Source organism: Periplaneta americana, chromosome 6 (genome assembly GCF_040183065.1).
Source record: "Periplaneta americana isolate PAMFEO1 chromosome 6, P.americana_PAMFEO1_priV1, whole genome shotgun sequence".
In the NCBI taxonomy this organism is placed as follows: Eukaryota; Metazoa; Arthropoda; class Insecta; order Blattodea; family Blattidae; genus Periplaneta; species Periplaneta americana.
In genome coordinates this window covers 106,942,191-106,967,967 of record NC_091122.1, presented here as the reverse complement: position 1 = coordinate 106,967,967, position 25,777 = coordinate 106,942,191, and the positions used below count along the sequence as shown (strand labels likewise).

General features: G+C 34.6%; 1 protein-coding gene across 4 annotated transcripts in view; it reads right to left on the bottom strand.

Moving 5' to 3' along the window:
- Window positions 1-5,093: 5,093 nt before the first annotated feature.
- The window catches only part of LOC138701637 (CB1 cannabinoid receptor-interacting protein 1-like), a 605,501-nt gene continuing 584,817 nt past the window's right edge, over window positions 5,094-25,777 (bottom strand). For 3 of the 4 annotated variants that reach the window (XM_069828738.1, XM_069828741.1, XM_069828742.1), the window contains 3 exons: window positions 24,327-24,487; window positions 16,098-16,144; window positions 5,094-9,592 (listed from right to left, as the gene is read on the bottom strand). In XM_069828738.1, coding sequence (XP_069684839.1) covers window positions 16,099-16,144; window positions 24,327-24,487 — 207 coding nt within the window. In that variant the 3' untranslated portion in view covers window positions 5,094-9,592; window position 16,098. The remainder of the gene's footprint in view (window positions 9,593-16,097; window positions 16,145-24,326; window positions 24,488-25,777) is intronic. The other variant, XM_069828740.1, reaches the window with a different exon arrangement.

Below are 25,777 nucleotides of genomic sequence, written 5' to 3'. Positions count from 1 at the left end.
TGAAATTATATAATAATTCATTGGCTGTGAAGGCTCTATTTAATTATCTACGACTTCAAAAAAAAAAAGTCAAGAACTTTGTTGAATTATTTTGTATAAAATTGAATAAATTTAATATTGCTCTCACCAAAATAAATTTAATAATGCCGTAAACACAATTGTACAATATAGTAGATGGATCCGAGGAAATCCCCTAACACCACGATAGTGGTATACTAGGGAAGAAGAAGAAGAAGAAGAAGAAGAAGAAGAAGAAGAAGAAGAAGAAGAAGAAGAAGAAGAAGTAAACACAATTACAGTGACAACAATCTTTGGAAATCATAATACAAGTGGCAGTTTCTTGGTGGTGAGAACTTACATAATAAAAGTAAGTTGCAAGGTTTTGTTTTTCTTTCGTTATAGGTCTAATTTTGTTCTTGTTTATATGTTTTGTATTCTCCCTTCCCTGTCAAAGCACCTCTGAGCAGTAGTCCTAAGTGCCTAATCAAAAGACGGTTTTGACTATTGCGTTGATATTGTGGTGCTTACGTGGTATTAGGGTTTGGATGTTTATTTTCACCAGATTTTCCACATTGAAATCAATTTCACAAACCATGCAATCTTATTTATGTTTATTTATTATCATAAAACCTTTGTGTTACATTCCATAACAACATCGGTAAAAGCTTTTGCATAGTGAATTCATTATTACTCTTAATATAATTATTATTGTTAACCATACCATTATTATTATAATTATTGTATTGGCAGATATGTAATAATTACAAAAATGACAAAAATTATTTCTTTAAAGGCAAAAAATGGTGCAGGAAAAATGTTCGTTGGTCATAGAAAAAGTTTTCCAAAGCATCGTTGTGCTTAGAGACAATGGGCAAGTACTGGCTGGCGCCAACCATTGTCAGCTAAACAACTACATACACATAAAGGAACTAATAGCTACTTGTGAGATGTCACATCTGTATGAGAGCTTCCAGAGCCGAGGCTCCAAGGCACGAGATGCATGCAAAATAACTGCGCATCTGCAGCAAGCAGAAAAGAAAGAGATAATTATCCACACTTATTGCTGATTCTCTCTTCCATTCCAACACTCATACAATTTTCAATCCAACTGCTAAGCTTATAAGATATCTTAAATCCTCTACTTGCTATCAATAATTTTAAAATGGAGCAGTATATCAGAAAATGCGAGAAGCAGCACTGGCCAGTCAATGTCGCACCAGCAAGTCTTGCCCGGTTCCTGAGGGAAGGTCGACGAGTAAATACTGTTCGTCACAATGTAGAGAATTAACAGGTTTGTATGACAACAAATAATTGACAATATATCACCAACAGCTACGCACACTGCAAGAGGATTCCGTTTCAGTAAGCCTTGGTTGTGTATTCGTGCATTAAAGTGAAAAGTATAAGCTTTAATATAATGTCGCAGATCTATGAATTAAACTTCTATCAATTTAATCCAAGTCTGTGAATCAAGTCAGAAATTGACCAACTCATTTACATATTTTTTTTCGTAAAACGCAGGCAAATCTGTCTGTTAAAAATTAAATATATATTACTTACTAACATACAGTAGGGCTACATAACTAGCTACATTAAAAAAAATTCATAGACTGAAACGTAAGAAAGTGTAAATATATTGCGCATTAATAATAATGCACTAAACTTTTACTGCATTAAATTTATTTTATGTGTAGAATAATAAAGTTAAAAACTGTGAACATTTATGATTTGTTATATCGTACACAAAGTAATCTTTATTATCTGGCCAGACTTTTTTATTTATTCATACTGCGACTTGATTTTAAGACTTTGAAATGAAAAACCGAGATGTAATTATGTACTAATTGGATATCAGAATAAAAGTCGAAATGGCACATCAGACGTGTATGTTGCAGCATTTAGTTATTGTGACGCAAATTTTCTGTTTTTGTGTTGAATTTTTGTTTCAATTTGCCTCATTTCTTTTTGTCTGTAGTAGAGGTCATACAAAAATGGAAACCATAGAAGAAAGAATTAATAATATATTCCCGAAAGACAATTTCAAACTTGATTCTAATTATTCAGCAATCTCATCTAACTAATTTTCGGTTCCATTTAGGCCGGATTTTTAAGACTCTTGTAACTGAAGTTTGACTGGTAGGAAAGTACCAGCAATGTTTCATTGAGTTTTTCTTCATCTTCTATACAATCTTAATAATAAAATTATTTTCTTCTGTAAATGTTACACAATTAAGACAGAAAGACGAGACGCCTTTGAACGAACGCATCTTTTATGTGCATCATCAAAATTATTCCAATTAAGCCTAGATGCTAACAACACAACAAAAATGTAATGTAAGTGACGATAAGGCTTACTAAAACAAGGTTCCAATTGAAAGTGTACAATAGCTTTTATATTACTCTGAATATTCTAAAGAATCTACTAACCACAACAAACAGAATCGTGCTTCATATTGTGACGATACAGTATTCACAGTAGTGAACAAGTAATGCAGTCTTCATTTTCAAAATGCAGTATTCCTACATTTATTTGCTAGAATGACTTTTAGCTCCAGATTAAATGACAGATCTGACAGCAGAATCATGTCAGGAAATATTATGTCATCTGAAATATGTGTGTATTGTATTCTTTCACAAGATTGAACTAGAACATGCTAGTGTTGCAAACTGTTAGTACTGGTACCAGTACAAGGATGTTGGATCATTGCCATAATCCGATACCATATAAATTGCTCTATGTTGCATTTGCTTACATTGGGCTTCCTAATCTTTATAAAACAAGTAGCTTTAATTGCAATGGTTCCTGTGAAGTGTATGTGTTGTCTGAATAATCAAGTTCCCTTTACCTCCTCCAATAAGAGTTACAGACTGCATTACTTGTATCAGAGCAGCGCAAGTAGAAGAGATGGTACAGGAGTAATTGAAGATTCCCTCAAGGCATTTCATAGGTCCCAACTTATACCATTACACCACAACACCAATAACAAGAACATCGATTTGAGCATTGTAACACTCGCGTCTTGGTCTGTCCAGCACCGATGAGATGACATTTCTCCTACTGGAGTGATAAAGCAGATTTTTCACTCAGATGATATTGTATACGAGTCAAAGCACTTCACACACGCTAACAAACAGAGAGAGTTTCAACTTGTGAGCACAGAGAACTTCTACCACTTGAATTTAATTTGCTAAGAAAGAATAACATTCATTTCTTATTATTTTCCTTAAATATACACTCGTTTATTAATCATGTACCTACTTAAAAAATGTACACTACCGTCACACAGGTGTTGCAATCATGACGAGCACTTCATCAGTTGTAACCTAACATTTGAATACGACACTGGTTCTTTATTAACTACATTGCTCTTTTTAATGCAAAACTATAAGTGTTCAATGTGATGCCTGCAGAGGCATCATTTAATGCGACTCCAAGGCCAAAGAAATTCTAGAAGGAAATTTTCAGAGTAAAGTAGATGATTACCCGAGTGTTCGCACATAATCATTGTAGGTATTCATCATGATAGATTAAGTAGTTTTTTACTATAGTCATGGCTTGATATTAAAATAATTCCTGCAAAAACTATAACAGAAATGCATGTCACAAGACATTACACTCTGCAGTGCTGTGTTCTTATTCTTCAGGACATGCCATCAGCTTGTCTGGAGAGTTGTTGGCAAAATACATACAATACAACTGAAATATCTTACATGCTCCAGACAGCCCAGATCTCAGCCTATTAGAATTTGACTTTGTCATACAGTTGAAAACATGAAGAGAGTTAGATTCTTGAATGGGACAGAGCTATCTTTTGCCAATAAGAAACAAATTGATATTTTCAGCAAATTTGAAGATCTGGCAGTAGGAGTAGCAGTAGGCTATGACGAATCTTCCACAATGCCTACTGGAGAGCCATTTTTCAGAAACAAAAGCACTGTATCAAAAGAAAATAAAATCACATTAATTTCATCATTACGCACTCGCTAGAAAAAATGCGAGCATTTTTTTTCACGAGTCACAGCTTACCATACAATAGCAATTTTGAACACCATTGCATTGCGATGCAGAAGGATATGACAGGAAATAAAAAAAATAATGTTTTCCTTAAATATCAGGTTATAGATGATAAAAGACTCATAATTATTACATCATCACGCAGTTCCAGCTTGTGCATTTCTTTGGAAATGATCCTCGTATATCACAGATGGCTTACATTAGTGCTACGAAATAGCAGGTAACAAGTTACGTTTCACGTTATTAGAAAAGGAAATCTAACGAGCCATATTTAACATGGATAAAATGGATTGAAAGTATCTTTATGTGGAATATAAACTGTCAACGTTTTGTTAGCTCGGTTGTTACCGGTATGTTTTAAGTAATGTGTTAGCGCTGTTACTATAAAAATTCTGCTTGGTTTACAAAAATCAACTTACACTAATTGAAACGAGAAATTTACCGTACATACTGCTCACATTATCGACTCGATCTTTTATTTAAATACAATCTCGATCTAGGAATGTGACTGAAACCCCTAGATTTTAGACTCTTCTACAAGATTTGTGCGACCAACATTGAGACTTACTGAATAATGAACTGCTGATATCGGCAATATACTATACTGAAAAAAATTTAAGATATTACAAATTAATCTAATTAACAATGCACATGGGTGATAATACATTACAATTTAATCATAATTTAAAGTAAAAAAAATGGTTATATTATTTTGTAACTAAAAACACATCCACAATTTCCATGTTTCCCTATTGACGTTTTAAATACAGTTTCATATTATATAGGCCACACGTAAAGTCTATATCTTATATGCATCCCACAGTATTAGTTTCTAAGTTTCTCTGCTAGCTTTTGTCCCAACTATGAAAATATTTATTTTATTTGAAACCAGGCGATTTTCTCGGGTGAAAACTGATTAGGCCTACAGTATTTTTGGTGCCTAAGAGTAGGTCCACCAGTAGTGTTTTGATAGCAACTGAAATTGATCTGTTACCTTCTGTTAATTGCCATTTCTGTCAGGTGTCCTACCTAATTCATACATTGCTGTCAATTTATGGGCCATTATTGGCTGTTTCCCTTCTTTTTTTTTTTTTTTTTTTTTCCAACAAGTGTAGGCCTACCCAGCAATCTTTGAAGATGTTAGTAATGATATATCCCTAAATAAACTGTTTATAAGATGATATTCATAGAGAAATATGTTTTGCGTTTAATTGAAATCTTATATCTTATAATTATTCTAAAATAGTTATGATTTTAGTAGAAATGGTGAATGTGGGAGAAAACATCTGATTTATAGAGAACGAAAGGAATGAAATAAGGTTGGGAAGAAGAAATAAATAAATTGTTTTGAATAGTCAATGAAATAATGTATTCAGGAAATGTTTAACTCTATATATTTGTTACATAAGAGAAAATATTTATTAAATTAAAGCTCGTTTATCTATTTGTGAGTGATATATTTTCAAATATAAACACATATTTTAACTTATTTAATTAAAATTCATTAAAATCAAAGAACAATAGATATATGTTGGTAGAAAATGTCGTTCACAGATTTTATATGGTACGAAAAATAGATCATGTAGATAGAAAACAATTTTTATATCTGGTACAGTAGTACTTTTTAGACCGGTACATAAAGTTTCAGTATAACAAGAGTTAGAACAAATTAATATATTAAGATAAATAATGTGTGATAGAAAGAAACTGCCGTCTGCATTTCTTGTAGTTGGCGAAGTCGAGCATAGAGAATGACGATATAGTACTTTTCCTATTCGTCAATAACCCTTCAGTATCTTTCCAAGCAGAGCGAAAAGTGGTTAGTCGTCATTGAGGGAACGTATGCTAGACTTACAACATTGTTTTTCTATACAATTAAAAGTTTAATGTAAACGTCTTAATACCAGTATGATTAGAATTTTTAAAAAAGATCTTAACAAGACTATGTCGATATATGTAGGTCGATTGCAGCATAGATATGCTTAATTTAACTCACCGTATACCGTATTGCTAACAATTATTTGAAAAACTAAAAATTGTAAAATAAAGAACAGATCTGTCTTAATGGGCAAACACCTGCTCGTATCCAATTGTGGAATGGCTTTAAGGTTTAATAATCTGACAAAAGTGGAGGAAATAAGTACCAGTAACGTTTTTTACTGTGTACAGAAAACTACAGTGAGTACATACATAACAGGCGGATAGGCCTACAGCACATTAAATATTTATTATATGGATCTGGTTTAAAGAATAAATTTTTTGTCAATGGTTATAATTCACCATTGTACACAGAATCGTTGCTCACTTCCTTCTACATATAGATCTAGTTCTTGTATTGCAAAAGATACCAGTATTATACTTGTATTTTGTGTAAATGCGCAACCGAAATTTTGTTAGGTGCTGAAATGTGTGTGTGTGTGTGTGAGAGAGAGACAGACGTGAATAGAGTGAGAGTGAGATAAGGTAGACTGAGATATCTAGAAATTCAGATCTCATAGCAATTGAAAAAGAATCTTAAAAAAATGGCACAGCACTTAACATGAATTTAATTTGTGGCGTGAAATTTTCTATATTTGTACTGTGTCATAGATGTAGCCTACTTATAAACATCCAACATTTCGGACCTCATCATCAGTGTAAGCTAGAAAAGGAGATCCTAATCCAAGAACTATTCTCCAATTCAGTTCTGAAATGGCTGTTGGATTCTCTTTCCTAGTTTCCTCTGGGGATGAAGTCCATGCATAGTTTCGAAACGTTGAATGCTTGTAAAGTTTTTTACAGATATTGGATAACCACGTTACTCTGTAATTTGATCTCTCACTGTATACATTCGTGGTAACTCTCCACAATAAGTTAGCGTTCCTCTGTGCTCGACAAGCGTCATTCTCTTACCGTTTGGTCATGAGGCCAGTTAGCAGTCTTGTGGATATGTAGAGTTGCGACCAGGCAGCGATGCCACACGTCTGCGATGCTTCAAAGCACAGAAATATCAAGCAAGAATAAAAGTAATGGAACAACTATTGTTCCTATATTCGAGATCTATATAGCAGCAATGGCTGCAATGTACATGATATGTACGCCACTCTCAAGCTTCGTAACATCTCACCTTCATAATTGTGAACTCTGGAGAACAGTAGTTTGTCCCAGAATTAAAAAGAGGAATATAAACAAAGGGTCAAAGAGTCTACATACCATAATTTGGAAAATTACTGTATGCAGTTCATGTCTGGCAGAGAGTAAAATGAAAATTCGAAATAGATTCTTCACTGTAATTTTGTTGCTGTAGTTATTTTTGCTTACATAGTATAACAAATTGTCAAAGTATCCCCAATTACTGCACATAGCTTTATCAATATCGAAACCATTTTCAATGCGGAACATGCAAAACAAAGGAAGTGATAATTTTGACAATGATTATAACAAAATTGCAATTTAATCATTATTTTAAGAAATGAAGGAGTTACACCTCATACATATAACACCATTGTCTATTGTATTAGTAACATTTGTGAACACAATGTTAAAGGAAAGGATTGTGAACAATAGAAAATTACTAAAATATTGAAGGGTAGTATTGAAAACGATTTCGAATATGAAATGAGGAGTAGAGGTATTGGTACCCTTTTTGATGGCTGCGAGGAAAATAAAAGAATTTATTTATTCTGAACATAAATTAAAATCTTCATAATCCATGTTGAATCTTTCGTACACTACTTTTAACACTTGAATATAAATAATTGATTAAATGGCGATCTTACTCGTGTTAATTGTGTAAGCATGTGCAGCTTACAGCTGTTTCGGTGCTTCTTCACACCATCCTCGATCGCCATTTAATCAATTATTTATTTGAAATCTTCAGATTTGTTTCGATAATTGATCATTGAAATATACCAAATAAAGGTCATCTTTGGCATTCCAAGTGTACTTACACCAATTTCGATAAGGATAACAATAGACCACTACTGTTTCCACGTTCACAATTCTACAATTTTAAATACATTTCACAGTGTTACCAGCTTAAGGCCTTAAGATAAATCTGTCTTTTCTTCTCCACACTTTCACAATTGCCAACCAGGTCGAATAAATCGTTCATCTGCAGACATGTCTTGTTGCACTCTGTTGTCCAGTATACTTTCCTAAGTTTCTTTACAGTACCATCAGCGTATTTACTTCCATTATCATTTTCACTGTTTAGCTTTTTGTTATATATTTGTTTTCAGAATAATGAAACAAATTAAATATTGTCTCTTTTTTTTATCTCTGACAGCGGTAACTCCAGAAATGAACTACTAGGGGCTTTACTCAACCAGAAATCTGTTGCTCAGCCCTTAAAAAATAATGATGAACACACATAATTGTGTAAAAATCAATTTTCAGTTGTCCATCTTGAACATGAGATATATAAATGAATATCACAATTTTAGCATACCATAGTTCGTGATACAATATCTATGTCAAATAGACACGTACACTATTCTGCCAGCACTGTAAATTCATCTATTCGCCACGTACTCAATCCACTAAAATTCCAAAACCAATTACTGGTACCGGTTCCTTATGTAATTCATGGAACAGACGACTCTGACTGGTAAAAGATTAATTATTTAGTGTATTACGAATGAAAAGAAATTGTTCAATCTGATACATTTTTATGTAACTGAATCGTTGCCAGTAATTCTTATTAAAAGACCATGAATAGTGCAGTGTATATTTGCAATTGTACTTACTGTTCTATTGACGGATATAAATGGAATATTCAATTAAAATTTGTTACTTTGATTTGTGGGAAGTTAGAAAATGTTTGTAAATCAGTATTCAACATAACTTTTAACTACGCCTAGAATAAAAAAAAATATAAATTTTGATTCATTTCTGATTTTATATTGCGTATGTTTAAAAATCTGAACAAAATTGAACACACAGATAATAATTAGGACGTCATGAAGTTGAGATATTTCAGAGATATATCATAATGAGAATATTTTTCCATACTGTCTCCGATAAGTCAGTTTAAACATATTGTGTTTTGTTGTATTATGAAATATTGTGATTTTATGCTCGCACACGTTCTTTCTCTAAGCTGGGGAAAAAGAGGAAACAAACCTTTTCTTCCGTCATAAGATAGCTTAACCAATACAAATCGAATGCTTTCACTTGACCAGAGGAATGTATATTTTACAATTAAAAAAAATGAAAATATTTCCGATGAAAGTTAGTTTAACAATCGAAAGATCATAGAAATATAATCACAGATAACATATATTTGCACAATTTATTCCTCGTTTTTAACTGCATTGGTACACCAATGTATGGTAATCTCTTTACCCACCAACACCAACATAAATCATATTGCATTTTGTGATCAGTATTTAAGAAAAAGAAACGAGTCACTCATTTAAGCCCAACACCAGATTAGTGACAACTTCAAAGTGACGTACCTAACTACGTGTGGCATCGCTTCCTAGTTTACAGAGTGCCTTTGTTTTGCGAGGTGGTCTTATATAATGCAAGATGTAAGATGACAATGCAGGGCGAAGTTGGAGGGATGCAAAGAGTCAGCAATCCAGGCCCAGTTTCCTGTAGACACAAATAAAACAGTCAGAAACATCACACGACATCAGACCCAGATTTTACAATTTAAGACTATTAAAAGGTGCGAAATGTGAAAACTGTAAGGAAATTACCAGGACTGACTTCAACACCACAGCAAATGATTATGTCTGTGAGCGAAAAAAAATTATAAATTTGTGATTACCAAAGCCGAATATTTTCTGTTAATTTACCCAAAGGGTATGGCTTGTTCAAGTTCACTAGTCTTGAATTTCTCTTATAAATAAAAATTACAGGAATTTAAGTCTAGGAATCTCATGGTCACCGAACACTCTCCTATTTCATTCCCAATGATTGAAATGTATGGAGTTGCATCGTCTTGCAAGAAATGGCCTTCAGTTTTCTCCTCTTCACTCATTTCATTGAAGGATGTAGTAAACCGTTATGAAACAGCGGATCAGGTAGGCCTATTCCAGCCCACAACATGTAGCATTACGTTTGTTTATTGCCACACCATGCATAAGGTACAGTAGTGGCAAAAAAAAAAAAAACCGGACTGACCCTTGTAGCTGATTTCAGAGCCTTGTTCACTCAGAGCACGATAGACTGGTACCGTAACTAAGACTTTCGTGGTTCGAATCCTGCCTGGGAAGGAAACTTTTTTTTGTTCCTTATTCAAATTTATTCCCAATACTTTTCGATTGCAGCGATATTTTACTACTTAATTACCGGTAACTTTCTATTCCCAGAACATGAATTTTTACCAGCAATCGAAAAGTATTGGGAATAAATTTGAATAAGGAACAAAAAAAAAGTTTCCTTCCCAAGCAGGATTCGAACCACGAAAGACTTAGTTACCAGTCTATCGTGCTCTGGAGTGAACAAGGCTCTGAAATCAGCTACAAGGGTCAGTCCGGTTTTTTTTTGCCACTACTGTACATACAGTCAACTCACAAAGACATTATTGCGTACTCACAATTGTTCTTGAGCATCTATGTTAAAAAATGTATATTTCAAGTTTGTGGTAATTGCTCCGTTAGGTAACCCATTAAGAATATGTGAGATATTGTCCCCTTGTTTTGGAGCTTCAGTCATTGGCAACTACGATGATTCTAAAATGGTGATAGTTTCAGAAAATAACTGAAAAGCTATAGTTAATCATATTATTACGCTCGGACAAATCCTATGAGACTGACCTGGTTGCCTGGAGCTTGAGGTCCTGCTGCATGAGTGTTTTTGTGAGTTGACTGTAGGCCTACGTACCTTATGTGTCGTGCAGTGATAAACAAACGTAATGCTACACATTGCGGTCTAGAATAGGGGCTAAACCTTCGGACTCTATAATCACACACCAGGCTCCTACCTTCAGATCATATAGTGAACTTCATATATACAATTAGTATTTCTTGTATTCTAGTACCAGTACCAATTGTTCTAGCTGTTCAAATAACCATTAAGTCAAAACCATGTTATTTCATCGAGACAGAACACAAATTCTGGATAAACAGTCCCATCATATTATACTAATTATTGGAATGATCTGCAGTAATATTACATTTTATATTGCATCTCCTTCTGGCTGCAGGAGCTGGTAAAAGAAGATGGTTATCTCATATGGTTTTATGTATAGGGAATTTTTATATATCTCTATTTGGTACGTTAAACAGTACCGGTACCTATTCACTTCTTGGACGATCTTTGAATCGAGCACCCATTTCATTCAATTTTTTGTCAAAATAAACTATTGGATTTTAAAATCAAATATTAATACTGACCCTTTTTTAATGAAATTTTTCCAGCAATTACTAAGAAATTTGGATTTTCATCCAACATTTTCTCTGGCATTTTCTCGATGACACTTCACTGATTAAGTGTTTCCGCGTGTAATATTGAACTACCCTGACATTATATAGCACCGGTACCAGTAATGCTGTTAAAAGGGGTTACATATGAAACCAAGTTTATTCCATGTCAGTATTGTATCGTTTGCCATCTGAAAGTGTAAAGACTATTTACGAGAAGAGTAAAGAGAATATTTACGAGTTATACCAACATCTACTGATATTACTCTATTAATTAAAGATTCAAATATGAAAACAGGAGCCAGTCTGAAATTGTGGAATTCACAGAAAGTAAAGCCAGGAGTTCATATATACCGGTGTACAGGATGATTCACAGCAAGTTACCGCCACTTACAGTGCAAATTTCCGAAGACATTTTGAGCAAAAAAGTCATATGAACATGGGTTTTATTCTGAATATTTTCTGAGTTACACTAATTTGAAGTTGCTTGTAAAATAACTTTTTTTCTTTAGTTTTAAGGGTAAAGGAATGTTACAAATAGAGAATGAACTATTCAGAAATATAATTTCTTTAATTGGCTAGTATTCTGAAGCTAAAAATTTGTTGTGACTTCCATAGTTACTTCGTACAATTTCCCCCCCCCCCCCCCGATTTTTAACTACAAAATTGCATTATTCTTACGCACTTACCACAACAATAATTGTTACAATTCACGCTACTCTGTTAACTCTTTAAGACTTACATTAGGATGTAAAACTTAACTGTATAGGATCAAACTGCTAGATGTGGTGTGATTTGTAACAATTGTTGTGATAAGTGCGTAAGAATAATGTAATTTTTAGTTAAAACTTAAAAAAAAAAAAATTGTACAAAGCAACTAAGGAATTAACAATACATTTTTAGCTTCAGAATATGAGCCGATTAAAGAAATTATATTTTTGAATAGTTCATTCTCCATTTGCAATACCTATTATTTTACCCTTATAACTAAAGAAAATAGGTATTTTATAAACAACTTCAAATTAGTGTAACTCAGAAAATATTCAGAATAAAACCCATGTTTATATGACTTTTTTGCTCGACTGAGACTGCAGATCTACCCGAACTTTTATTTCATCTGCGCTACAGACATAGTTACAGGATAACGCCTCATGGGCAGGCACAGCTCGTGCTATGTGTTTAATGATTCATTGAGCCTCCTATAATTTTATTTTTTTTTTATTGTTATTCTCGTTTACTCGTAAAAATTCTCTCGCACTCGTAAAAACCGAGAATATATTTTTTAACGTTAATCTGCATACCAAAATTTGGTTGAGTTGTGCTTAAATTGACGCACAAGTTACTTGTCAAGTAGGAATTGCTAAAAGTAGGATTGAACCCCTGGCGAGAGGTTTCAGTGAGAGAACGAAGAGGGAGTGAGAGGGTGTTATATGGCTGTTATACATAGGGAAGTCGCTACAATATTCTTGTAGTGACAGAAGCAGAGTGAAGTTCCTACTGGACTGCTGGAGGGCGACCACTACACCCTTCTTTTTCCTTAATCACTCTCTCCCTTTCCATTTCACCCCTATAGCTAAGGGTGTGATTTTGTTTTACCTCTATTTCGATGCTTATTTTATCATGATTTCGGTGAATACGGAGTATTTAATGGAAATACGAAGGTTTGAATTAATATTTCGTGAAAATATGAGTTAGGATATGGCATACAAAATACAGTATTATGTACAACACGTAGGCCTATAAATCCAGATATTAATTTTAACTGTTACAAATTTCCTGATATTTTCATTATTATGAATATTAAATTACATAAATATTTTTTTTTTCTTGAAAATTTGGTCCACTTGTAACTATTCTAACATCACTCACAGATATTTAGAGAAGGTAATGAAAAATACTCTGACCACACCACAAACCAGGGTGAGTTCAATTTGATCCTAAGCAGAAAATCTTACACCACTTTACAGCACTTAACTATCCTGCTCTTAAATATAAAGACTCAGAATAATTTCAACATTTGAACATGAGAAACAAAATCGTCGATCAGATAAAATATCTTTATCTTTCGAAAATTCTCTCTCACTATCAATGTCTGAGAGAAAACCACACACTCGAAGACACGTTGAAGTGAAACTGTTGTGATCTTAGTTTGATTCTGAGAACTCATAAAGTAGAAATACCGTAATATGCAAACTCTTCGATCTCTATAAAAACTTTGTAGGATCGTTGTTTACAGCTGATGTAAAACTTCAGAAGACAGTTTTTAATGTTATTTAAAAGGATTGTCTGTTTGCTTTCGCGAGTATTCCGTGGGGAGGGGGGGAGAGAGTTCCAAAGCTTTTCGTTGAAATTCTTAGATTTTGCGACATTTTATGGTTAAATGTATAATTCATTTTCGTGGTTACCTTCATGGGATTTATGTTTCTTGCGAATAACGTTAACTTGCCATATATTTAATTAGTGTATTTCGTTAATTCTAAAAAATCACACCTGTATCTTTGGCTAATAGAGTCAGCAGTCCAAAACTGCAGTTGTGCAGTGTATTTAAGGTAAGTTTAATATTAATAAAAGAAAAAATAATTTTTCGAATTATGTTGATATTGTTTTCTAATGCCAGGTGTTTGACAATAAAGTCATTTGACCTCTTGCACTCCAATATTTTTCAAAGATATTATTATGGCCAGCCACTGAAGCACAGATTTGTGAAAATGGCAAGTGAACACCATATTTTAACGTTTTGGTGGCTACTTCACTCACACACAACCCCCAGAATGTCTGGAGGACCACACCTGCTGTTGGTCGACAGGTCCATTGGACCTAGCTGGGAGATCTTGTTGATCACCAGCTTTCCCTCCTTAAGCCACTGGAGGACGATATTAGTACCATAGCAGGTCAGCACTAGGAACAGAAAAGTAGAAAGAGGAGGAAGGAAAGGGAAATGAACCCCTGGGCCTTGAATGCTCTAATGCCTTCGGGGTCGAAGAAAGTAAGAGTTCAGTCAGAGGACTGGATAGGAAAGGGTAAAGAGGGAATTAGGTATTGAATAGAGGAAAATTATACCAAATTCAGTTATTAACTCATCAAGCTGACCATTGCTAATTGATGAGTAGCCCCTCCCTTTAGTTCAGCTTGTAAAATTATGCTTACTAACAACTGCACCACGGGAAGATAGAGATGGGACTTTGGGTATTTGTCCAGGTTGATTTCTTAAAGCCTTCAATGGGAAGGATTAATGGCTCTCCCCCCTGTATCCGACAGATACCCTTTCGCAGCCATTTTCCGAATTATTTGAACTCCCAAGAAAATTGCTCACGAGCACCAATGCTCGTAAGACACAGAGGCTGCTGATGAACTAACTAGGACACAAAGTAAGCAACACATGAACTTTCAACTAATAAATCCTGTAATATTATACGATGTTAGTGTTGAAGGCAGTTATGGATTTGTCCATGCAAAGCAATGTAACAAAGTGCTGCCCTCCTTCCGATTCATGCTGTAATAAACTGAACACAGATTCAACACCCAAAGTCGTAATTAACGCATTCCTCGTCACATTCACTTTGCATGCTTCGAGAATAAATTTACCTTGTACAGATCTCGTATTATATCTCTGCCTCTGTGCAACGTCACAGTTGCGGTGGAGAGGTGAGGTGATGTGAGGAAAGTTGTAATGCTTTCCAATATGCTGACGCCCACGTTGTAAGATAAGCCACTTGAAATTTAACAGCCACTGACCGGCAGAGATATAATCCGAGATCTGTAACAACTTGCCGTGTTACTTGATCCTAATCACCTTAGGTAGAGTTTCTTTAATCTGGATCTGGTGTAATATCTACACTTGAAATACAATACATAAGTCAGCAGTCATTTTTCCTCCCAGTACAATGAGTAGGCATTCTTTACGAGGAGCACTCTAAACTCAAGGATTAATACACTATCAGCAATTGCGTACAAATGTGCAAGCTCATAAATTTAAATCTGAGCAGAAGCAAAATCTTAAATGAAGCACGTTTCAAGATCACAATATTGTGCTTAGTTTTGCAACGTTAAATCATGGCTTTAAAGCTCTTTAAATTGTTTGACGGAACTTAGACAAGTACGAAAAGATTATATTAAAATTAACACGAGAGGGGTGGATAGCTTGATATAGTGTCCACTGGTAAATGCTCATTTATGTTGTCCAATAATTCTGAGATTTTCTGATATCTAGTAGAATCACTTTTATACAGATTTAATCATGTCTTGGATAAATTTGTCTTGCCATGCTTCGGAGCTCCTTACTCGCTATATAGTCTACTTATACTTAAAGACTAAACCAGAAAGGAGTTGTCAAACACTGAAGACAGTTTCTTCCATTACATGACGATGGCCTATATGGACAAAATCTCAAAAACTAGTTGTCACATTCGAATGAATTCAGCGGATAACATTGATGTATAAACCAAGTCATTTTAATAATTTATGTATTTGCAAAATACCGGTAGCAATGATTTATATTTTAAATATCTACTCCAAAATTAATTTAAAGCACTGTACAGTACTGTACTACTGATTCAATTACTTTCAAGTTTTGTTAATTATATGAAGGCCTACCTGCAAAAATTTCAATGCTTGGACTCAATTTTTAAGCTATTCACACTTCTCTGCTTTACTTTTACAAAAGCTGCAAATCTTTTAGAGTGCAAAGAACACCTTCATGTGATGCAAGCTTGATTCTGTTTCACACTGACCTTAAACCACCTCTTCTGGTAACCGAGAATGTGATCTGGATACCTGGCTGTAACAATGCCGAGAACGAAACAGTCTTCTAGATTATCTATTAAGACAGCAACGGATAAGTGAAACGACTTGTTACGTCACACATTGTTCCAGCCAGAGAGCCAGGCCATCAGTGTTGTCCTGCATACCAGAAGCATCCAGAAATGGCCAATTTCCGACAATGTCTTCACTTCAATTTGTTTATTTGGTATAAATACCGAACTCTATACAAATTTATTTCATATAAAATGATCTAATACATTTTATTAAATTACTAAGGTGTAATAATTCAAGTATCATTAAGAATTTTTGTAATAAAAAAATAGACTGTAATATAGATTTATGAAAACGAAGACTATTTCTATGCATATGGATACAAAAGTTTTTAAGTGGTATCTTGTAAAAACAAGTTTAACTTAGATTATTTCACATCTAAAACAAATATTGAGATTAAAATGAAAGATATAGATTTAAAGTATAAGACTATAATGACAATGACAAGAGTGTCACTTCCCCCTGTGCTTCTATAAATCATCTGGCCATGTCCAGATTGTGCTTTTGTTATGCAGGATTGTAAAGGACACACAAAATAAATACAAATTGCTGAGAGATAAATGAGATTTAGTAATGTCATATCAATAAATATGATCAGCAGCATTTTGGTGGCATCTACTAAAACTCATCGAAATCTCTTCACATTCTACTACTTAACTAATTCTCTTAACTACGGTACCATGTCAAGAATGAAATAATAATGTCGGTCTAGATTAGTCCATTTTTCACTCTAGTGCTATGCTGACGGATAAATTTAACAGGTAATATTCATGCTAATTTCAATGAAAATGTTCATTCAAAATCAATTACAAACACACAATATTTCATAACTGTTAAAATAAGACGGGGATTATAATATAAGGTTATTCAAAAGTAAGTTACCATTTTGAAATGGTAATGAGTTTGTCAAATTTTTAGATTCCACAAAAATAAAAACACCAATTTGTTCGTAAAGATATGGAATTTTATTAAAACATGAAAAATTAAATATGACTACCACAGTGTTGTTCAATAAGAAAGAATCTTTCTTCTATGCTATAAACGGCATTAGTAAGCACATTGCTAGGGATGTTTTCAATGACATCCGATATTGACTGTTTCAGTTCCTCACGTGTAGTAGGTCTACTAAGAAATACGTTTTCTTTTAGATAACCCTTTAACCAGTAGTCAGCTGAATTTATGTCTGGCGACCTAGAAGACCAACTGTTCGGAAAATGCCTACTAATTACACAATCACCAAATGTGTTGCGCAATAGTGTTTTTACATTTTTGTGTAAGATGTGAGGTGAAGCACTATCTTGCATGAAAACAATGTTTTCGATTTCGTGATTGTGTAACGCTTGTCTTGCAACATTTGAAAATATCGCTGCCTAGTTACCGTCACTGTTTTTGTTTGCCCATTTTTAATTTCTTCATAGAAATACGGCCCTATTATGAAATATGACGTAAAACCACACCAGACAGTAACCTTGATATTCTGTAATCCTTGCTGTATAATTGTGTTTGGATTATCTTCTGCAATTATGAGTGTTAACACCTCCATTCAATTCGAAATGTGCCTCATCTGTCCATTTCTCAATCCATGTAACGTTCGATAGCTTCTCAATGCATATGCATATTGTCTATTGCATTCATAACAGCACTGAAGGAGGCCAATTCGAACTCGTAAAGGTAAAAAAATTGTAAAAATTATTAACATTATTCTCCTACAGCTGCCGTTTGTATTTTGAACAACAATAATTATTGTTTATACAAGCGTGACACAGTTCCATAGCATCGAAATACACATCGATAAAAAAACCCAAATCCTTCTAAACAGTAATGGTACCGGTACCTATTTGAAACTAAATTGCTGATATGTACAGAAGATGCAGATGTTTCAAAATGGGAACTTAGTTTTGAATAACCTTATATAATACGGTACCATAAATAGATTAGATATGGAGGGAAGGAAGGGATAAAAGTATACATGCAGTCTATAATACTATGTTTGTCCATTATGAAGTATTAATAATCTCTTAGTTGGGAAAGATTGTAATATGGGATTCTTTATTTATTCAACACCTTCAACATAATATTCATATAGTGAAAGTTGATTGTATGAATTGATTTTCAATGCAACAAACTACATTTCTCTACAACTACCTCTATCTTGTATGCAATATTTTCAATACATGTTTATTGTTGCACAACACAACAAATGAAAATGCATGCTCGTATCAAATACTGTGTCAAAATAACTGATGAATGTAACACAAAGCCTTTTAAAATTAGATGACTAAATATCACTACCTATACTATACTAAGGTACCGATAAGGTCCATATATTTAAATCTACACAGGTTCGTAACCAGCAGACAGCACTAGAGGTTGCTCTGATCTCCCTGGAGGTTGCAAGTGAACTAGGTCTCAATCTAAGTTTTTTTTTTTTTTTTTTTTGACATTGGACACAATTCAATAAACACCTGGTATAAAATTATTAATTTAATATTTTATCTACTAATCATCATTAGTATAACAATAATAAAGCATGAAACACTAAATATTTTAAATGTCACCTGAAAGGATTTAAGTGAAACTTCGTGAATCAATAGCTGTAGTTTTCTTTTTGTCTCACTGTACTTACAGTAACAGTACGATTTTTTAGTTACTGTAGGCTAATCAACGATCATCCAGTATGATGCGGTATTTTGCACGTTAAGTTACACATATACGAAGTTAGAAACAATTTTAGGGGTTGCTTGCAGCAAAGCTATGGGTTGCCCAGCAACCTTTGGAACTACCCTGGTTACAACCCTGAATCTACATTAAGTGCTAATTAGGAGTTTACCTAAGATAACTACTATGGTAAGCACTATGGTTTTTGACACTTAAGTTGCATACGGTAGGCTACATAATATATTATTTCACAAACATAATAATTTGTGAATTGAAGCTGAGAATGAATTTGTACATCAACGTTATTAGAAATTCAAAACATTCATGTGACAAAAGAGTCATCTATTACAAAAATATTAGTAGTTATTAAATATTTTTTTAGTGGGTTATTTTACGATGCTGTACCGAAATCAACATCTCAGGTTATTTAGCATCTGAATGAAATGAAGGTGATAATGCTGGAGAAATGTGAGTCTGGGGTCCAGAACTAATAGTTACCGGTACCCAGAATTTTCTTATATTGGGTTGAGGGAAAAAACCTCGGAAAAAACCTCAACCAGGTAACTTTCCCCGACTGGGATTCGAACCTGGGCCACCTGGTTTCGCGGTCAGACGTGCTAATCATTACTCCAGTCTCCACAGATGTGGATTATTAGTAGTTTCGGGAGAAACTGTGTGTAGGTATAGGCCTAATTATAAACTCCTATCACATAATTCACTTAAGAATGATAAGAATTGACTCCAAGCAAATTTTCCGAGATATGAGTGAGTAATTATGTATATCAGCTGTTTGGCAGGTTTTTTTGAAATTCATATATTTTTCATTAGTAGGCCTATCATTTCACTATGTTCCGCTCTCACCTTATAATTTTATCGATGTAGATAGTTACGATTTGTTCATAATATGTCGTTAAAAATCAAGTTACATAATGAGCTTAGTAACAAACTGTCTGGCAGACAAACAACCATCGACATAACTCAAGCGGTAATCTGTTTGCCTACAGAAGTACAGATCCAAGGCAAAGTTAGGGATGGATCTGAATCCTGCTTGGGCTGTACTCTGTAATTACATTGTTGAGTGGATTAAATAAATAAATAAATAAATAAATAAATAAATAAATAAATAAATAAATAAATAAATTATCAGGTTAGGTTTCTTTGGAAGTTTTCCCCAACTGTAAGGTGAATATCAGGTAATCTCATCGCGAATCCTCGGATTGATCTCGTCAAACATAATCTCGCTATCATAAAGTCCATTTACGCTAAATAATCTCGCAGTTGGCACAGCGTAATTAAATACTCGATTAAAAAACAAATAACAGACAATAAACTAACTGTTTTACAGTACTCATTTTTATCAATACATCTTATGGCTTGTAAGTTTGCTTCCGTCTGTAGAATAATGAGTTGTTGGTTGAAAGCCACTATGTCTAGCCTAATATAGGCCTAAATTGTCACTGTACATCACCATGAGTAGTCATTGAATATATGCTAGTATACTTTCATAAACCTAAGGATGCCAATTAAGCAATCTTATTGTATAGTAGTACCGTTACTAGATAAACAGTAATATGCTACTGCGCAACACTTTTAGAGCAAACGTCACCCCTATGATGTCATAATATCTATGATTTGCTGATGTGGAAAATGGGTAAGTCGCACCTGTGTCACAGACGGATTCTTTCGTCATCTCCTGCAGTTAGCAGATGGAAAGATATTTCCAGCTCTGGTTAACATTTATCTTATCGTAGCTGCAATGATAGTCAATTGCGCTGTAATTTTAATGATTGATACCTAAGGAAAGCATAGAACAAATTTCAAATCAGAATCTTTTTTGAAAGCAAGGGGGAAAAAGAAAGCACTAGGCCTATAGTTAGGCAACATTCAAAACATAGCATTTTCATTGTTGACTTGCACATGACGTCATTGTAGATTCAATGCTTAATCTGTACTCCAGTCTGACCAGTAGGAGCATTTGGTTTCTGTGCACTGTGAAATGTTTTTTGCCGCGCTATAACTTCGAAATGATCTGTTCATAATATACATTTACAACTTCAAAAGTTGGTCAGAAGCAAACATTTTTATTTTTCACTTTAGATGGGTGGTCAAAGCGAGAGAAATATTGAGAAAGAATGGAAATTACTTTTAAAAACTTGTCATTACTAAAAATATTTACTGATTTCCAAGTTACAGCGAGTTAAAGAAACGAGGACAATATTTCGTATGCACAATGATTCAACCTTTTGTCTGTTAAAAAGAAAGAATGATAGATTCTCATAGAAATCTTTGTGCTGATTTCAATTTGTTTACAAAATGTTTTCATCCCTTAAGGTTTTAAAATTAATCTTGAATTTTGAAATTTAATTAAATTATAATTATATAAATAACATCTATGCTGATTAAACACTATTATGACATAGGTACTTTGAAATTTAGAAAAATGAAAAGAATTCACAGTAGTATTTAAATGTATCATTACTGATATTACTATAACTATTATTATTATTATTATTATTATTATTATTATTATTATTATTATTATTATTATTTGTAGAATGAAGCTATCGTGTTTCATTTTTCTCTCTATTACTACAGCCATTCCACTCCTAACTGATCAGGAATTGACATTGCTAGATCTTAAACCTTTTCAGACATGTTTGACCCATTTATATATATATATATATATGGTTTCTCTAGCAATGAATATTTGGGTACATATTAAATCACGAAATTTTCGAAATGAATTTGGTGGTTCGTTTCTGGGATCAACAAAGACAGTCTGCATCTGCAAGATATTTAACATCTGTGTTTTTGAATTCTGCCACATCTCATTTACAGTCAAGTTTCTCAGAGGATCTGAATAGTTCGGATTTGTCGCCTAAGAACATAATCCAAATTTCAATGGATGATCCAAATGTCAACTTGAAGATGTTGCATGATTTGCAAGCATTTCTATATCGAAAAGAAGAAGATTACCAGCCACAGATGTTTTATTGTAGCACTTGTTCACTTCATGTAGTGCATGGAGCTTTGAAATCTGCTCACAATAAAAGTGGTTGGAATGTTCATGAGAGTCCACACCTGTGGAGTAACGGTCAGTGCGTCTGGCCGCGAAACCAGGTGGCCCGGGTTCGAATCCTGGTCGGGGCAAGTTACCTGGTTGAGGTTTTTTCCAGGGTTTTCCCTCAACCCAATATGAGCAAATGCTGGGTAACTTTCGGTGTTGGACCCCGGACTCATTTCATCGGTATTATCACCTTCATTTCATTCAGACGCTAAATAACCTAGATGTTGATACAGCGTCGTAAAATAACCCAATAAAATAAAATAAAAAAAAATGTTCATGAGTATCTTAGGGCGATTTGGTACTTCATGAAGGATTTTCATTCAAGGAGAGAAATTTTTTCTTACATTACTGGGTTTTTTAAGTTTCCCCTCAAATTTTGTTTTATAAGATGGGTGATGCATTATTGGTGTCACTTATGAGGTTCAGACCTGTCTTCAGACAATTGACTAAACAATAACAACAAGAAGATGGATTGGAATTACTGAAGTCTTGAAAAAAGTAATTGAACTTATATCACATTTGAAGATGTACGTTGCTGAAGTACACAAAAGATCACCAGAAACGAGTAACTTTGAAAAAATTAAGCAATTTAGAAGACAGCCTCTTTTGTACAAAACTTGAGTTTTTTATATCATTATGAAGTGAACTTGAGAAGTTTTTAACTAATTGTCAGTCAAATGACTCTTTTTTTCCCCTTTTTGTACAAAGATTGTTTAGTTCAATGTGTAGCATTGCTTCTCGATTCATCAAGAAAAATGTTATGGAAATGGCGACAAAAATTCTAGAAAATTACTTACCATTAATGTTATTGTTGTTTTCTAATGCCAGGCATTTGACAATAAAGTCATTTGACCTCTTGCACTTCAATATTTTTCAAAGATATTGTCATGGTTAGCCAATGACGCACAGATTTTGAGATGTTCTGAATCCATTTCTTGATTTGAGTTGCACAATGGGCAGTTAGGGGACTGATATATTCCAATTCTATGCAGATGCTTGGCCAAACAGTCATGGCCTGTTGCCAATCTAAATGCAGCTACAGACGATCTGCGTGGTAAATCGGGGATCAACTGTGGATTATGATGCAGAGAGTTCAATTTTTTCCCTTGAGATTGTGTTATCAAATTTTGTTTGTTGAAGTCTTAAATATGTAGATTTAATAAATCTTTTCACAGAGGAATACGTAAATTTAGTAACAGGTCTGTAAGTAGCAGTGCTACCCTTCTTTGCTAAAGCATCCACATTCTCGTTTCCCAGGATTTCACAATGGGATGGTACCAGTATCCATTGGAATACAATTCTTTTATTGAGTGTCATTAGTTGAGAGAGCATTTTATTTATTTCTGCTATTTGAGATGAAGGTGTGTGTCTAGAGACTATTGATAGAATAGCTGCTTTGGAGTCTGACAATATAACTGCATTTTTAAATTTATTGACGTGACAGAGAAGATTCCTGAGACTTTCACTTATTGCAATGATTTCTCCATCAAAACTTGTTGTTCCATATCCAAGAGATCTATAAAGTGAGAAGAGACAGCACGTAACACCTACACCTGTACCTTGTTCCCTGGAGATCAAGGATCCATCGGTGTATACATAAAGCCAATTTTGTGGAGGGTACCTAGTATTAATTACCATTAATGTTACCAAACCATGTAATCGTAAAATAAGTCATTATGTAGACATTGGATTTGGTGCTACTGCTGCTAGCAAGAACTGCAGGAAAAAGGATATCCTTATTTTCAGAAATGAGTGCACAGGTATTTTGCAAAGTCTGTATCTAAAAATTGCAAAGGCTATTTTGAAATTAAAGGTTGTAAAAGGTGGTTCATGTTTATTGCCTGAAGTTACGGAGAGATCCATTTTGAGAGACTCTTGAGTGACAATTTCATTGCAAGTGCATCATAATCCTAGCCCTATTATATATTTCCTGGAACTTTCTCTACATTAACACAACGTTTTTCATAACTGTAATTCCATCCACCAATTTAGGTTTTATAAATTACATATAAATCAAGAGTTGGCATATTTGAACTAAAACTAGAATAACACACAGAAATTAGACAATAAAGTAGCAGCATGGTGCCTCCAATGAGTTAAGGAGAGTGATGCCTTATTGGTTTTAATTTTGAGGATTGAACCTATCTTCAGACAGTTTACTAAACTACAAACAACACCATTATTATTATTATTATTATTATTATTATTATTATTATTATTATTATTGTAATCGTTTCAGCAAGAGTAGTGACAGTGTAGTAGTAGTAGTAGTAGCAGTAGTTGTAATAGCAGCAGTAGTATTGCGTGTCATAGTTTTTTATTTATTTCGGCAGAAAAGTGGAGTAAATGGTTAAGAAAAAATCCGTAAGTTTAGCCTAAACTAAAACCCTAACCACTGGTACAACACACAACTCTGTGCTACCTGTAGGTCTCCTTACTGACGGTGACGGCCATAGCGCCCTCTTGAGCACAACAGTCCAGTTCGATGCAGTGCAGACGGCTGCCCCACTCACAGTGCTGCGTGTCGTGCTGCTTGTACAACTTGATCTGCAGACACGTGGACAGTTCACCTGAACCCTGCACCTGCATAACATTACAATTGGAATGTGTAGTAAGGGGTACATTGAAGATGACTGCATAGTACAAGGTGCATCCAGAAAGTAAATTTCCCTATTTTTAAAAAAAAAGAACACACTTTCAGGAAAACATTTATTGGCAACAGGTACAGCAATGTTTCAGCTATTTTTAAACATCTGAATTGAGACACTTGTCGTATCATGGGATCAACTTTCCGTCAAAACAGCTGCTGTGCGCCGAGCCGTATGTGGACGAGCATTGTCATGGAGGAGCACAACACCTGCAGTAAGCATTCCACGCCTCTTGTTTTGAATGCCACGTCGCAATTTTCGCAGTGTTTCACAGTAATGGTCAGCGTTCACTGTTTCACCTCTTGGAAGGAAGTCAATGAGCAGAATGTCCTTCCTGTCTCAGAACACTGTGCACATCACTTTCCGTACCAACAGCGTCTGTTTGAATTTCGTCCTGACCGGAGATCCACTATGCTGCCAATGCATTGACTGCTGCTTGGTTTCCGGGGTGAAGTGCGAAATCCAAGTCTCATCGCCCGTGACGATCCTGTCGAGGAACTCGTCGCCGTCATCGTGATACAGTTGCAGAAATGTCAGTGCTGCTCCTAAACGTTGCATTTTGTGTTCGGTGTCAGGTTTTTCGGCACCCACCTGGCACCCACTTTTTTTAAAAACAGGTGCTTAGTGACAATCTCATGCAAAAAGGATCGCGATATCTGCGGAAAATGGCTGCTCAGCTCCGTAATCGTGAAGTGACGGTTCTCCATGATGCACTGCCGCACCAGCTCAACACGATCATCATTGCTGAGGGACGGTCGCCCACTGCGCTCTTCATCATGGACACTTTGACGACCTTAGGAAAACTGCCTACGCCAGCGACGCACCATCTGCTTACTCATGATGTTTGGCCCATAGACCTGACAGAGCTGCTGATGAATTTCAATTGGCGCAATGCTTTGTGCATTAAAGAACTTTATCACCGACCGAACCTCGCAGGCGGCGAGAGAAGGAATAAGAGCTTCCATTTCGGACCACTGCTGCCATGCTACTGGCACCAGGCGGGACCTATCCGGCTGGCATATGATTGATACGTCATAGATCTGTTACACATGTGCAATTGACACGGCTAATTATGTTTACTTTCAAGGGAAAAAATCGGGAAATTTACTTTCTGGATGCGCCTTGTACACATAACACATGCGAACAGCTCACTTAAGTCCTGGGCATAGACAACAAGACAACTTTAATGGCGTGAAGCTCTAGTATGATTTGAAGATAGCAAAGT